At 35.7% G+C, this 14,636-nt stretch overlaps 1 protein-coding gene across 7 annotated transcripts in view; it reads left to right on the forward strand.

Moving 5' to 3' along the window:
- The first annotated feature begins 144 nt into the window (after positions 1 to 144).
- Positions 145 to 14,636, forward strand: part of lig (ubiquitin-associated protein-like lingerer) — a 57,989-nt gene continuing 43,497 nt past the window's right edge. For 5 of the 7 annotated variants that reach the window (XM_071585927.1, XM_071585951.1, XM_071585936.1 and 2 more), the window contains exons 1-8: positions 145 to 172; positions 1,118 to 1,293; positions 1,382 to 1,462; positions 1,543 to 1,650; positions 6,660 to 6,885; positions 6,974 to 7,249; positions 7,622 to 7,854; positions 11,545 to 11,782. In XM_071585927.1, the coding sequence (XP_071442028.1) occupies positions 1,159 to 1,293; positions 1,382 to 1,462; positions 1,543 to 1,650; positions 6,660 to 6,885; positions 6,974 to 7,249; positions 7,622 to 7,854; positions 11,545 to 11,782 (1,297 nt within the window). In that variant the 5' untranslated portion in view covers positions 145 to 172; positions 1,118 to 1,158. Of the gene's footprint in view, positions 173 to 1,117; positions 1,294 to 1,381; positions 1,463 to 1,542; positions 1,651 to 6,659; positions 6,886 to 6,973; positions 7,250 to 7,591; positions 7,855 to 11,544; positions 11,783 to 14,636 lie in introns of all 7 variants that reach the window. The other 2 variants (XM_071585943.1, XM_071585959.1) reach the window with 2 other exon arrangements.

The following is a 14,636-nucleotide window of genomic DNA, read 5'->3' on the forward strand; positions in this document are numbered from 1 at the left end:
TCCATCATTAACGCCACCTACTCCATAACATATGACCGCATATGACGGGAAAAACAATGAGCCTGCATGCATGCGTTATTCCTTTGTTGATTATGTGACGTAAAAGTTTCACAGAGTCTGCGCGAACGACAGTACATCACGTGACCTGAGTCTTTTTGAGCGCATTTTCCAGGTACGAATCTTGTGAATGGGTTTCTTTTGATATTATGTTTTCTGAAGTCACTCTGAACTTAAAATAATCATTCATGGCTTCCTTGATTGTTCTTTCATACAACGAGATCCTGTAACATGCCGGGGGCTCTAACATTATCCTATAACAGGTCGCTAAATTTCGATGGTTGTCATAAGTTTAGCGTAACAAGGGGCTGAAATGGCGTCGTTCCCACATGGCCGAACCCGGCTTTGTTTCGATTTTCTTTGTACGTGATATAATTTTGGTGCGAATAACTTGAAGATTATGATAGTAAATTGTGGCTGGAATAATTTTGACGAAGAATGGGTGAATAATTATTAGTGGAAGCCTGTTTCTCGTGTGGTGAAGCTCGGTGTTATTTTATGGTTACAAGGTCGAAATGTTCCAATTACTGGATAAAATCCGTTTTGAGGAAAAGCCTGATAGGGAACGACGTTACTTATTACTTGCATATTTGATTTCATTCGCTCCTTTTATTTACTTAGTTTTTAATGTTGTGTAGAGGAAGGCTATTGTGCTGAATTGTTGGCTATATCGTTGTAAATGTTAGTTTTCGTAGTTTGATATTATGAGTATATTTTCATAATCCAAACATTCCGAGCTGCATAAATGTTACGAAGAATAATTGCGTTGACTGGATATCATTTATATATTCATGTTAAAAACAATGAATCATTAGTGTTTGTTGTTATTCATGAGTCGTAAATTTTGCGTTGCCCAATGCCATGTAAATGTTTTAAACTCCCACATTATTATTTGTTTCGTTACTCATAAATTCTAGGGTTTAGCATAATTTTGTTGAAATAAATTTTCTGTCAGTAGATTGCGTCATTAGTGCACCGTTGAGCCGTTCAGAGTTCGAAGTTAATTTTTGTTGAAGCAAACGTATTTTTACTTAATTTAATCACTTCTGTCATTTTTCAGAATCTAATTGTAAATAGTGAGTGTACATAGTGTTTGTAAAGATGAGTTCGGCAAGCCGGACCACCACTCGTGGTGGGAAGGGTGGGAAGCCCGAGAGCACTGCTGGTGGAAAATCACAGAAGTCAGACGCCAAGTCAGATTCTCCAAAAGCACTAGACCTCAATCCGAAAATTCAGGTAGTTAACCATCGAATAATTGATTATTTGTGATATTTCATAATAAAATATATAATCGAGTCCTGACTTAATTGTCATTTTTTCACAGCCAACTGCTGAACAAATGAGAATTGCACAAATTATTGACACACGTTCGGAGGATCCAGATTTGAAGGACAAGATAAAACAGGTGTGCTGTTTTTGTTTCTGTTGTCGGTTGAATAATCTTCCTGTGTGTTAACTGGTGACTAATTATCGCTTTTTTTGAAGGTGATGGATGCAACCAGGAAAACAGAGGATGAAGTTTGCACTGCTTTGCATGACTGTGATAACGATCCAGATAGAGCAGTCAACATGCTACTGGAGGGAATGGGAACGGTAAGTCAAATTTTATATCTTAGTAGTCGCCTGTGGTCGATACTAGCGGAATAAACGTAACATAGTGACATCTCAAGCAGAGTTGAATGCTTGCAAGACAGGGAAACATGAGATGCTTCTAACGTCGCAGATCAGCCGTCTGCTACGTCTTGAATTTCTCAGTCGATTAAATTTTACCTGGGAAAAATTTCTCTTGCTCAGTGAACGTATTATATGCTTTTGAAAACCAATGACTTTCAGTAGATATTTTCAGATGGCATTGCATTTTTCCCCGAGCCAAGATTTTGTTACCCTATCTGTCATCCTCTTAAAATTTAATTGCTGTTTATTGAAGAGATATGAGAGTAGTTCAGCGCTGTTATGTAGTACCTTCGTAATAGTTTTTTCACGACTAAATATTCCCATGGATAATTAAAGTGAGTGGCTTTTCTTTAATGGCTGATGGAAACGTTGGTTTATTTTTCTGTGGTGATAGGCATTCCTTTTACGTAGCAACAAGTGTGCTTGCTGTCTTCAGTAGTCTTACAAATTATGAGAAATGAAGTACCGATTACATTTGTATTTGGTATAAACTCAGTGACTTTATATTTGAGTTTTATTCTAATCTATATTACGGTTGTGCTATAATTCCATTTACAATAGAAATATGTTATAATGCGTGATGGAGTGGTGAGGACGTTTTTTTTGAAACAATAACTCTTGGTTATTCCATAATACCTGCAATGCTATGGTTCATTTGGCCAAACCTCATTCAACTTAGTTGCGAATGTTTGTATGCCATTAGATTTTGTGGGGACGCAGTTAAATCTCAATTTTTTTTAAATATTGATAATTAAGAAATGCCACGACTAATTTGTTAATGAAAAAATAATCTTTTTCCCTAATTTCAGGTTATTTAAGTTTGTGTGGGACTTAACCATGTAACGATTGGGTAACTTTCATTCATTTGTCATAAATTAGCATATTAAATCATGGTGATCTGAATATTCTTGGTTTAATCGTATGTAGATGAGTCCACTGTTTTGGTAGTGTAATTATTTCACTTCTTTGACTTGCCAAAATGCAAGTATCTCAGGAATATTAGGCTATTAGCCATGTTTTCTTTTGAGTCAAGTGTAAGATTATGGATAGCTTGTTGATTCAAAAGAGAATTGGCTTCGCAGAATGTCCATTAAGTTTACCAACTTTGTTCAAATATTTTGTCTAATATAGAATTGCATGCTTTGAAAGCAATTTTTATTCTTCTTTATTCCATAGTATTATAGTTCGCTTATTTGCACTATATATACATGTAAAACTATCATACCATTTCTAAGATGCTGACTCATTCTGAGATTTTGCTATCAGACAAACTCAGGTTAGTGTGTTGGCGATAATGACAGGTGGGGATAACTGAGTAAGTTTTTGTGATTAAAGAAGGCCAAACTGTTTCAAGTCTTTTTAATGCTGCTATTCACATACCGTGATTATATTAGCGATTTACGAATTCAACTTCTCAGATCAAACAAATATGAAGTAAATTATTGAGCACAGAAAGTTAATTTGATGTATTTACTAGGTAAATTTTCCTGATAATGATGGATTTTCCCCGGAATTCAAGAAACAATAGAATAAGGCTTGCTATATAGCCAAAATGAAGACGTATAGAGGGAATGTAAACATAATTTCTTTACCTTGATATTTTCATTTCATACGGTTACATTTTTTGTGGAAAATACTCATGGTTGTGATGCCAATACTTCTATAATTTTGTCACCCTTTCTACTGGAGTAGCTGCTGATGAGAAAAGTGTTGTAGCATTAATAATTTCAAGTAGTTCATAAGGGTTAATCAATTAACTTAGATTTCTGGAGACTTTTCTAGTGAGTAAACGTATACACATCGACAATAAAGTGTCTTAATCAATTTGTAATGAAAGTCTTAGGTCTTCCTTATATTTTTATGAACATATGTTGACGCCATTTTTAATATTGTTCATTGAAATTGAATTTGAATTGAAGTATTATTTGTCTTGGCATAATTGCAGTGCGTAGTACATATCATGATGTGCTGTCATAAAAAAGCTTTTTTCCATTTAATGGAAGTGCCAGAAGTACAAAAATATATTTGAACTCTGTATTTACTGATGTTCACTTTATGAGCTAGTTGTAAGTTTTTCGGAAAGGTTGATTGCTGTATACGATCCTCATCAAATCTGTGTTTTTGGATACTGGTAATCCATTGAAATTATTGATGTATCCAATTGTTTATTAGACACATAGGGTTAGTGTAGGCTTTGTCTCTCCTTCAATTTCTTAAAATCCTCATTTTCATTAAACTGTAGGTTTCAAACCATTTGCCATTGCCAATTTTATTAATAAGTTTCAAACAATTTTGATTTGTGTGGAGAAACAATAATAATATTGGTTATCAAAATTGCAATGGATATGTAAAATAAATTGAATGAGTATGAAATTTATGCATGTATGCAGTGGTAAATAAGTGCAATTTTTGCAATTTCTTACTTCCTGTCTATTTTGGGATAACAAAGGTGTTTGGGATTACTACCCTTCTTGAATTTTTAAAGTGTGCAGTCTGCTGTATAGAAAAATAAAAAAGCGTACTCCCTAAGTCTGGTGAAACACATTGGTCCTCTTTTTAATGTAATGGGTAATAGGTTAATAAAGATAGGCGAGTCCTAGCTATTCAGGGTCTTCTATCTAGTAAATCCAGGTTATATGTGGCCCATAACTATTATCATCTAAAAACTTCATGAACTTCCTCTTGTTTGATGTTCATTAATTCCATCTTTAGTTCTTTGTAACTTTTATCTACCTAATCCCTTCTAAAAAGCTTTTCTCTCTTCCTTCCTCTATGTTGCTTAGCTAACATCCTATCTTCTTTGTCTTCAATATCTCACTGCTTCTCAGAGTATTTCCTCCATGCCTGCCTTTCCTCCTTCCTGCCCATTTCATATTTTCCCTTGCAGCTTTCTCTTTATATCTGCCACATTTCAAACTTAGTCATGCCTTCCTTGCTCTTTAAGTTTCTTGCCCTTAGTTTGTATATGTTCACATCTCAAATGCCCCTATTCTAAGCTCCATATTGTCTTTGCAAGTCTTTAGCGTCATCATTTTTTGTGCTAGAAATTGAGAACTTGAGAGAAATCTTAGCTGTAGTCTACAAATATGGTGGAGTCTTGAAATTGTGAGGGGGATAGGATAGAGTTTGTTGGTATATTCCAGATGTCACTTCTTCCAAGGAAGTCTAAGGCAGCATGAAAGTATACTAGGCTATAATTGCACAATGCTACCATGTTTGCGTGGTGAGTTTATACAGTAATTTTGAAGGAAATAAGTTTCATGTAAATTGAGGTCACAATTGCAAAATTGAATCTCTATTAAAAATACTTTTTACAAATAATGTGTTAAATGAACAGCTGAATAAAACATGTTAGCCTCTATCCTGCTACATTATGGATCCAGATGGTATCTTTTTGTTGTTTGATCCTTGTAAATCAATTGGTGTGCTTTTTTAGTTATGGATTTGCCTTTTTGTGTAATTTTTTAAGTTTTTATCCATCCATCAGTTTTATTACTTAATATGATGTGAGACTGTTCATTATATTACCATGTTAATCTTGATCAATTGCTCTTGCTTAGGAATGGTGTTAATTTTGAGTTGGAAACTGTCTAATATATTTTGAGCTTTACAACTTTTTTGCTCTTAACAAATTGTTTTTTGCATGCGAACCTAGAATATTATGCACTCAAGAGTATTGCAGCTGAGTGGCATTGTCAACATCGGGTAAAAGCACACCAAAAATAGAGCACTATTACTTTTCCAAGTTAGCTACTGAGTGAATGGTATCATGCATGTGTGATCTAATGTTTACCCCTTTTCTTTGTTTCCTTCAGTCTAGTTGCTTATCCCATATTAGTCTCTATGAGCATTGGGGAAACAATCTCAGAGAAGTAATAATATTCAGGAAAATGAGAAAAAGATACTTTTTATGTCAGGAATTTGACCAGTAAATTTGGTTATTGTATGTAAAATTTAAATTCCCATTAGGAATCAATATTCCTTTTAGTTTTGTGGTCAGGTTGTTTATTCTATTCGTCATTGCACCTGCAGGGCCATGGCCAAAAACTAAACTAGAGTAGTACTGATTTCAGTGACATAAATAGTGTGGAAAGTGATGAGGCCCTCATTGGAATACCTAAACATTTCAAATGCTTGTCAGTGCTCTTTTTATGCTTACTCTGTAAGATTTCATGAGCTCGCATTGGTTGTCAGAGCAGAAAGTCTCTTTCAATTTGGAATGAATCTTTGGTTTTTGTTTGATGAAAAGTTAAAACAAAATCAATTTATAATAACCCATAAATGTTCATCTGGACTCAATTGTGTTAATTCTGAAGTGACCTTGGCTTAAATTTTCATTAGTTTCTCCAATACCCCCCTGTGACATGTACAAGGGACTGAAGGCTCTTCTGCTTTGCCCGTTACATTGTTATCTACAAAATGTAGCCATATTTTGGACAAACTTTTACTGTAGTTAAAACTAGCAGAACACATTCGTATGGTCTACATGTTATTGTTCTTGTAATTTGTTTATGTGGCACTGTCAGTCAAAAATGGTGAATTGATCTTGAATCCTGCATCTATTTTACCCAATTGCTTCATTCTGTGACACCTTGAATTTTTGTAAATAATTCGATTACAGGAAGAATAAAATGAAATGATGGGATTATGGAAGACTTGTGACATATGAAAGACTTTGAAATGCTTAATTAAGTAATCGCCAGAGAATTGATCTTTTCATTGATAATGTGACATATGAAAGACTTTGAAATGCTTAATTAAGTAATAGCCAGAGAATTGATCTTTTCATTGATAATTTTTTATTTTGATACTTGTTTTTGAGATTGATGATGTCAATATTTGGTTGTGTGTGTGCCAGACCTATAAATTCAAATTGCAGTAATAATAATACAAGTAATAACTTGAAAATGACCTACTGCTTGTGACAGGGTGAATGGGAAATGTCTGGAAAGAAAAAGAAAAATCGTCAACCTGGTACAAATACTAAGCCTGAAGGACCTGTAAACAACCGAGAAGACCCTGGTGGAGACTGGTGTCGGGAACGTGAAGGAGGAGGCGGTGGCGGAGGAGGTGGAGCTGAGAGGGAACGGTCTCGCACACGTGGGAGTGGACCACCTAGGATGCGTGGCAGGGGATCCCTCGACAGTAGGGGATGTGAGTATTCAGGTTATTGACTTTTGTCACATTAAGGTTTTTTCACATGAATCATCCCTTGAGTAATTATTTGGAAATTATTTTTTAGGGCGGGGTAGAGAAAACAAGGAGAATGAGAAGAACTTGGAAGACTCCCGTGGGGATATACCACGTAGAGGAGGGCGCATGATGAATGGTCCTGGTGGGCGCTCTGGTCGAGGTGGTCGTGGTGGTCGTTTAGGCCCTCGTACTTTCCAGAACCGGGAAAGAGGTGGTTTCCCCCGTTCTATTGATACATGGAATAATCCTCAGGTGGAAGACAGCTCTGCAGATCCGATTAAAATGGGTCAGTTGGGCGTCTCTATGACACCGAATTCTTTACTTGGTTAGTTACAGTACTTTAGAATTACTTATCTTCTGTAATCAAACTTCTTTTTCAAAACAGTAGTGTGATATCCCATCTCTTTTTCTAGAAGTTTGATATACTTTTTAAAAATGGTTCATCAGTGCATTCTTAAAACAGGATGGTATATATCCCAGGATTTGTGCATACATTTAAAAACTAAATACTAATGAAGTCAACAGGGTTTTTAATAGCTTTATTATGTAAGAAATAAAAAATGTCCGGATGTTTCCTAATGTATTGAACATTCATGACATGTGAAATTAGCATTGATGTAATTCCATTATGTTGTGCTGGAGTGTAATGGAATACTATAATTTTCAGAAAATTGGGCTGATGACTTCCCATCTCCAGAGGATTGGGATAATGAAGAATATACAGGATCTCTGGCTGATACCAAAGTGTTCACCCCAAGTAATTCAGTACAACCTACTAACCCTGAGCCTCTTCAAGATTCTACAAACCAAGATATAGCATCTCCTGTGCCTCAGACTCTTTCCAGCAGTTTATCTCCTAATTCTGACCAAATGTCTCAGAACTTGGATTTGGCATCTACTTTACAACAAAATAATCAAGCTCCAGCTGTTGTAAGTTGACATACTTTTAATATTTTTGTTATCTTCAAATGTTAAGTTTGATGCACTAATTTGTGGGTTATGAGCTCCTTAAATGATAGGTGTGCTAGTTATTTAGGTCAGCAATGATTTTGTTTTTAATAGATTTCTCTTCAATGTTTTATTTTTATAGCTGGAAGCAAAATTACTGAAGTCATTTTTCTATTTATTTTACAAGACGGGATCGAGATGGTGCGGGGGCTAACGTACTGGCTTCCCACCCTGAGGGCACGGGTTCAAATCCCGGCGGTGTTGAATATTTTTCAGAGGTATCTCGATCCCTACTTGAGGTGCTTTGTGGAGGGCACTTTGAGTGAGTACGGCGTCCGTCGGATGGGACGTTAAGCTGCGGACCCCTTGGCGCCTTTCGTAAAGAGTAGGCTAATGCCGACGCTGGGTTTCTCTCCACCCTTCATCCTTTCCTGTCCATCCCCTATGGCGCAAATGACCTAAGCTGTCGGTCGCCTCCCCTAAAAACTACTACTACTTTTACAAGACACTACACATTCATTTCTTTTGATCTTTCATTTATTCCTATTTATTGATTTCACTATTCTTCTGAGTTTAATGTTAAAGTGATTGCTCGCTTTTACATGTCAGGGTTAATATTTTTGCTCTTTTGAGTTGTCTGATTACTTAGCATTACTTTTTCTAAGGTTATTGTTAAATGGCATTAAAATTGACTTGTTTTTCACATTCTCTCATTATCAAAATCACAGAGAACAAAATTGCTGAGGATAATATGTAAAATATAGGTGGTCATCTTATATGCATAAACATTGGTCCACAAGTTTTGCCGTGCTTCTTTACTTAAATTTGCTGTTTTGTGACGAGTCCATATTTTTGCATTAATTATTGTGTTGAGTGAAATCTGTTAAGCAGTCGACTTATGCAGTTATTACTTCTTACATTTATTATATTTAAAGACTTTTTGATCTTCAATTAATGTTTGGAACCTTTGTGTTAATTTTATTTAATAAGTCACCATTGTCACCAATGTTCCACAGTATCATGGAAGGGGTATCTTTAAACACTTCTATCTGTCAGTGTTATAAAGGCTGAATATTATTAACAAGTTCTGACGTTTGACATAGTTCTAAAGTATCTTTTGTATAGGAAATGGGTTGACATGAATGTAGCATATTCAAATTAGTTGGAATATTATTTGTTATTCTGTTAAATGTGTATCAGTTGAATTGCAAATGCAGAATTTTGGCGTTTTTCAATCTTTCCTCATGATAGAAAATTTCCACCAGGTGAAGTTAAAAAAGAATGTCCTTGGTTATTGTTAGGATTATGTTCTTTTTTCTTTTAATTCGAAATGCTAATATTACTTTTCATAGTTAGTGACATAATATGAAACCATGTAACAAAAATGTGAAATTGGAATACTATTCTCGAGGTCAATCATCATATTTTATCTGAAATGATTTATGGGATGTTATTCCTTGCTGAAATAACTTGACTTAGATCAGTTAAGATTAGTATCTGAGCAACTTCTCCAGCAATATTAAAATTTGGTTAGCATTTCCATGATAACTAATTTGTTACTAAAACTAGAATCAGGAAGCATGTTTACCATGAATCTTTCAATATTTGTCATGTTTGAAATCAAAGGAAAAAATAGAACTTTCCTCATATGCAGTAGAACAGGAATTAATAAGTCCTTATGCAAGGTGTCCACTTATCTGAAATTTCGAGGAAAGACCAGGACATCAAGCTGCCTGGAATTTTCACTTGTTTTGCTCATTATTCAGAGGTAGCCAAGTAATGTGCCACTAACCTCATTTTCTTTAATGTCAATACTGGTTTTCAACCCGAAGGTCTATTGGGTAAGTGAGGGCAAAGCTCATCTAATACCAAGCCCATTGGTGTGTGAAATTCATACATCGGGGTAGGGGACCAGTTCCATTCTTTGTGCCACCTATGATTTCCCAGAAGGATCCAGTTCATGAAATATCATCCAGCTTGGGTGAAGCAATGGATGCCCAGAGTCATCCCTGGGAATTGAACCCAGGCTCGGTGGTTCTTAGTCTAATGCTCGACCTGTTGGGTCAGCATGTGTCCTCATGTTGCTGATAATAATGCAAGCCTCAGTGCAATTTAGAATGTATCCATATGCTCTCACTTCCCTTGGTGGAATATTGCATTATATCTATCCTCTTAAAACCTTTGTGCCATGCCCTTAAATGATAAATAAAGTTTGAAATTATCCAGAGATTTTATATTTATTTTGTGCAGTTTTAACCATATTACGTTATAAATGAGTGTTTAAAATCAGTTTTTATCCTAAGACTCCATAATGTTAATTTAAAGCTCTCGGCAATTGGAATTAATATATTCAGATTATGGGGCCAGTTTTTCTCCCTGTGTCCCTGTGATTTTTGTGACGTAATCCCGGTCCTGTTGTACAAAAAACTGTTTAAATAATTGGCTTAGCTGTGCGTGTCCAAAGGCATTGCCTGAATTGAAGCTTTGGCCCTCTGTTTAGTGGTTGACCCTACAGGGCTTCTTTACTATCAGTCTTGACTTCAGTAAGTAGGTAACAGGTATTTATGCTGAATTATGAGGACATTGTATTGATGCTCCTTGTCATCGCTACAGATTATTCGAATAACATAAGGAATATAAAAATTAAAATTCAGGAATCATTGGTAAATGCTGATAAAGCAATTTAGTGCCTATTTGGGTGAAATGTACCCCCTTCGATCTACTGTTTCACCATTTCATTACTTTATGTACAAATTTTGTCATTTAGTGTTGACTTCTTTCAGGGTTAGGTAGGCATCTTGTGTTTTGTTTAACAGTTACATTTGTTCTCCTTTGAAGGACTAATAAATGAATTGGAATACTGCTCAAGGTCATCATATTTTGTCAAATTATTTGTGGGAAGTTAATCAATTCTAAAATACTTACCTTTGAGCGGTTCATTAGTATGCCAGCAGCTTTTCCAAGAGTCATTAATTTTTATTAGTATTTTCCATGATAACTAATTTATTACTAAAATTTGAATCGGGATGCATGAATACTTGTTAACTATGAATCATTCAATGTCTATGAGCAGTGCCCAACCATCTGGAATTTCCAAGAAAGACACAGATCAGGCTGCCTGGAAATTTCACTTGTTATTCTCTAAGGTAGCAAGGTTCTGTAGAAAGGCTTTGGAATTAGACCAAAGTCTGAAATTTATCGATGAATGCCAAAGGAAGATTTCAAATTAAACTAAAATCTGTTAGCATCATATTTGTTTTCTCTTCACCTTTTCAAAAGATCAAAGAAAAGGATACTTTTGTTTTCATGTTGAGCTACTGTAAACGGAGTTGATATCTCTCTAAAGGCCACAACTTAATGCAGCATTCAGGGAAACCTTACCCTGATGTGTAAATTTCACATGCCATTTGACTTAGTATTGAGTGAGTTTTATTTTCATCTACCAAACTGACCTTCAGATTGATGAATGTTTTGGTATGGTATAGAGTTATATTTGCCAATGACTAAGCGTTTGATGTAGATTGTGATTATAATATTTCAAATAGTCTTCACACTTTTTGAGCTTTTACTGTCTAAAATATTTCTTTGAAGGTATCTTTTTAACTGTGTCATTGAAGTATTTTTAAGTACACATTGAAAACTAAGCATTTATGATTCTCATTCATTCTGTAGACACCAAATTCTGTTGGAGTAGGGGTCATGACTCCAGCCCAATCTCAGTACCTTAGCCAGCTGACTCAAGCAACTGAAAGTTTAAAGTCTGCTGTTGGACTTGGAAGCAACTCTACACCAGTAAGCAACTCAACACAATCATATGGACCAGTATCTTCTGCATCCACAAATAACTACCCTGTAACATCATCTGCAGCCTATCATACCCCTAGTCCTACAGCATTTACATCTACCACAGGTGAGAAGATAAAAATCATTAATCTAAATCTCATCAGTTTCTGGGAAAATGTGAATATTTACACCATCAATGAGCAGTTTTCATTATTGAAAATCAAATACAGGGAAAAATCAACTAGTGAAGATGGTGTGATTAGTTAAAGGGATAATAGTCCAGAGTGATGTCTTGTATTGTTGTAATTTGGTATATTGTTGAAAAAAATGCTGTATTTGCCTTACATCAGCTGATGTTTTGTCATATGTAATGAACATATTTTCACAGCATCATAAATTATAGCCCAAAAAATCTTAGTTTCAGTGTGTTATGAAGTGGGTTAGAATGAGGCGCAATTTTATTATTTTCTGTGAAAAGAAAAAAGTTTTGTTGGTGTAATGGTGTATTAACCATGATAATAGCATGTTGATGGATGATTATTTATTATAATCAGAAAGACAACATAAAATATGGTTATTCAGACAAGTTGATTAGTTGTCCAAGGCCAATCGGTAGCCTTCGCAAACCATCTGGCTAATCATATTTCTCCTTAGTCAACATCGGAGATCACCTTTCAAAATCACTTGAAATGTTAATTATGTAATGAGTTTTTTAAAAGTTTTAACTGACCAATGAATTGGAATGTCAATTTAAGCATCCCAACAGGTTAGGAATAAACCATGAAAACTTTATCTCAAGTGCACATCCCTTGAAACCAGTTAGAGAAACCATCTGAAATCCGGGAACAGGCGTAGCCAATTATCATAGTAGAAATGGCAAATTTTTGGTCGAGTTATATTAATTTCTACGAAAAACATTTTATTTCAAAACATGTTTTCAGCAGAATGTAATCATTTTCAGTAAGACTAAGGTTTTTTCCTTGTGATACAATCCAGCATATGTAAAAAATGTAATTGTGTTATCCATGGCGAATATCAAATAGAATTTTTTGATACTACCTTCAATCATAATCCATGCTTTGCCTTAAATTTATGGAAAAAAAAGCCTTACGGTCGCAATGGCTTATATAGTCTCCTTATGGCAAAATTCAAGAGGCTGAGTCAAAATATAAAGTGAAGATAATTCAGCCTGAGACTTATTTAATCAGGATGAGATGAGGTCTGCTGCTAATCATGTATTAAGGGTGTGCTATACTATTTGAAAAGTTAACTTTAGTTGGTACCAGCTGCTTATCAATGGGTGAACTTGTCATTTTTTTATGCCATGTTTTACCAGTTTGAATGTTTAATGTTTAAAAGTTTAAACATAAACAGCATCAGGAAAAAGGGGGATAAATATTAGAATATTCCTAAGGTAAGATATTTGCTAATTAAGCATAACTATGCCCAAAAAAGAAATTCTTCGGTGTTTGGTTAGAAATGCTTTTTCATTTCATCTGACTGGCATTGATTTATATATTTTTGTACGGTCGACAACCCATAGCTGTCCAAATGGAAGCTGGCCCCCAAAAGTTTGCCATATTTTAGAAGATTTTGTGTTGATGCTATCTGGGCCTGTATGAGCAGCCTACAGTGCATTTACACGAAGGTGAAGTGAGGTACAATGGAAATAATGAGAATAAAGTTCATTTTTCAAATTAATGTAATATTCCATATTCTCTTTCTATTTGGCACAATCAGTGAGTGTCTGCATATTTTTATTAAGTAATGTTGGTTGGGCTGTCCTACAGTGTTTTCAACGCTTCAAATAGCCTTTGACCACTTAATTCAAAAGCGAAAAGGCTCAGATCTTAGGAGTATGGCAGATACTGTGTGGTTTCATATTGCCACCTTGATTTTAACTCAGCAGCATTATTGCATTCCTTTTACACCTTGTCTTATGGCAGTCTGGTATGAGTGGCTGTCGATGATATTGAATACAAAATGGTCTATTATGAAAGTAATGCGCTGGATTTTGTTGTTAAGAGACTATCCATGGCAGCCTAGTAAAATGGTGGGGAAATATGTTGGGGCGGTCTGCCTTTACAATGTAATAGATTGCCAGTTTACTCAGAGCAGTCTGAGCGGAAAGACATGCCTTCACGAGAAGGGAGATATTTTGAATGCTCGCTTGAACAGCAATGTGTCATCAAGTTTTGCGTGCAGCTTGGAAAGAATGCAACCGAAACATTCCAGATGCTTCAGGAGGCCTTCCAAGGTTGCAGTCTGGGAGGTGGCATAAGGCATTTGAGTGCCTGGATTAACGACTGACGAATCCCATTCTGGAAGTCCTACAACGGCCAGTGTGGAGGAAAATGTGAATTCTGTTTGTGAAGTTTTGCGTTCTGACTGTCGATTGAGCATCCAAAAAATTACTGACAACCTAAACATGCCCACATTTGCGGGACATGGGGTAGTGACCAAGGATCTGGAAATTGAAAGTTCTGTGCAAAACTTGTGGTGAAAATGTTGCCATATGTCGTTCACTGTTCAACTTCCTGGCCGGGGGCACCACCCTGGTGGTCCCCTGGTCCCCTTATGGTCCCGGTTTGGCTCTGTGCAATTTTTTGTTTGGACAACTGAAGAGTGAGCTGAAAGGAAAGCATTGGGAGACAATGCAAAAATCCATGAGCATGTTCCTGAGAGACATTCCTGTCCAGGACTTTGAGGGTGCCTTCCAGGCATGGCAGACACCTTCCACAAGCGTATTGATGCAGGGGAGAGTATTTTGTATAATGTTAAGCATATCCATTAGAACGATCAGTATCCATCCCAGTTATATCTGTATTTTTACCCGAGACATAAATTAAATAGTGCACATTACTTTCATAATGTACCATGTAAATGACATTAAAGCATTATGGCAGGTACATGTAATGTTGACAATATTGAATGCTATTGCTTTGTGTCATCGTCCTCTCTTTCCACCTCAAAGTATTTCC

This window comes from Hetaerina americana, unplaced genomic scaffold, assembly GCF_022747635.1.
Source record: "Hetaerina americana unplaced genomic scaffold, ioHetAmer1.1.p SCAF_1, whole genome shotgun sequence".
NCBI classification, from domain to species: domain Eukaryota; kingdom Metazoa; phylum Arthropoda; class Insecta; order Odonata; family Calopterygidae; genus Hetaerina; species Hetaerina americana.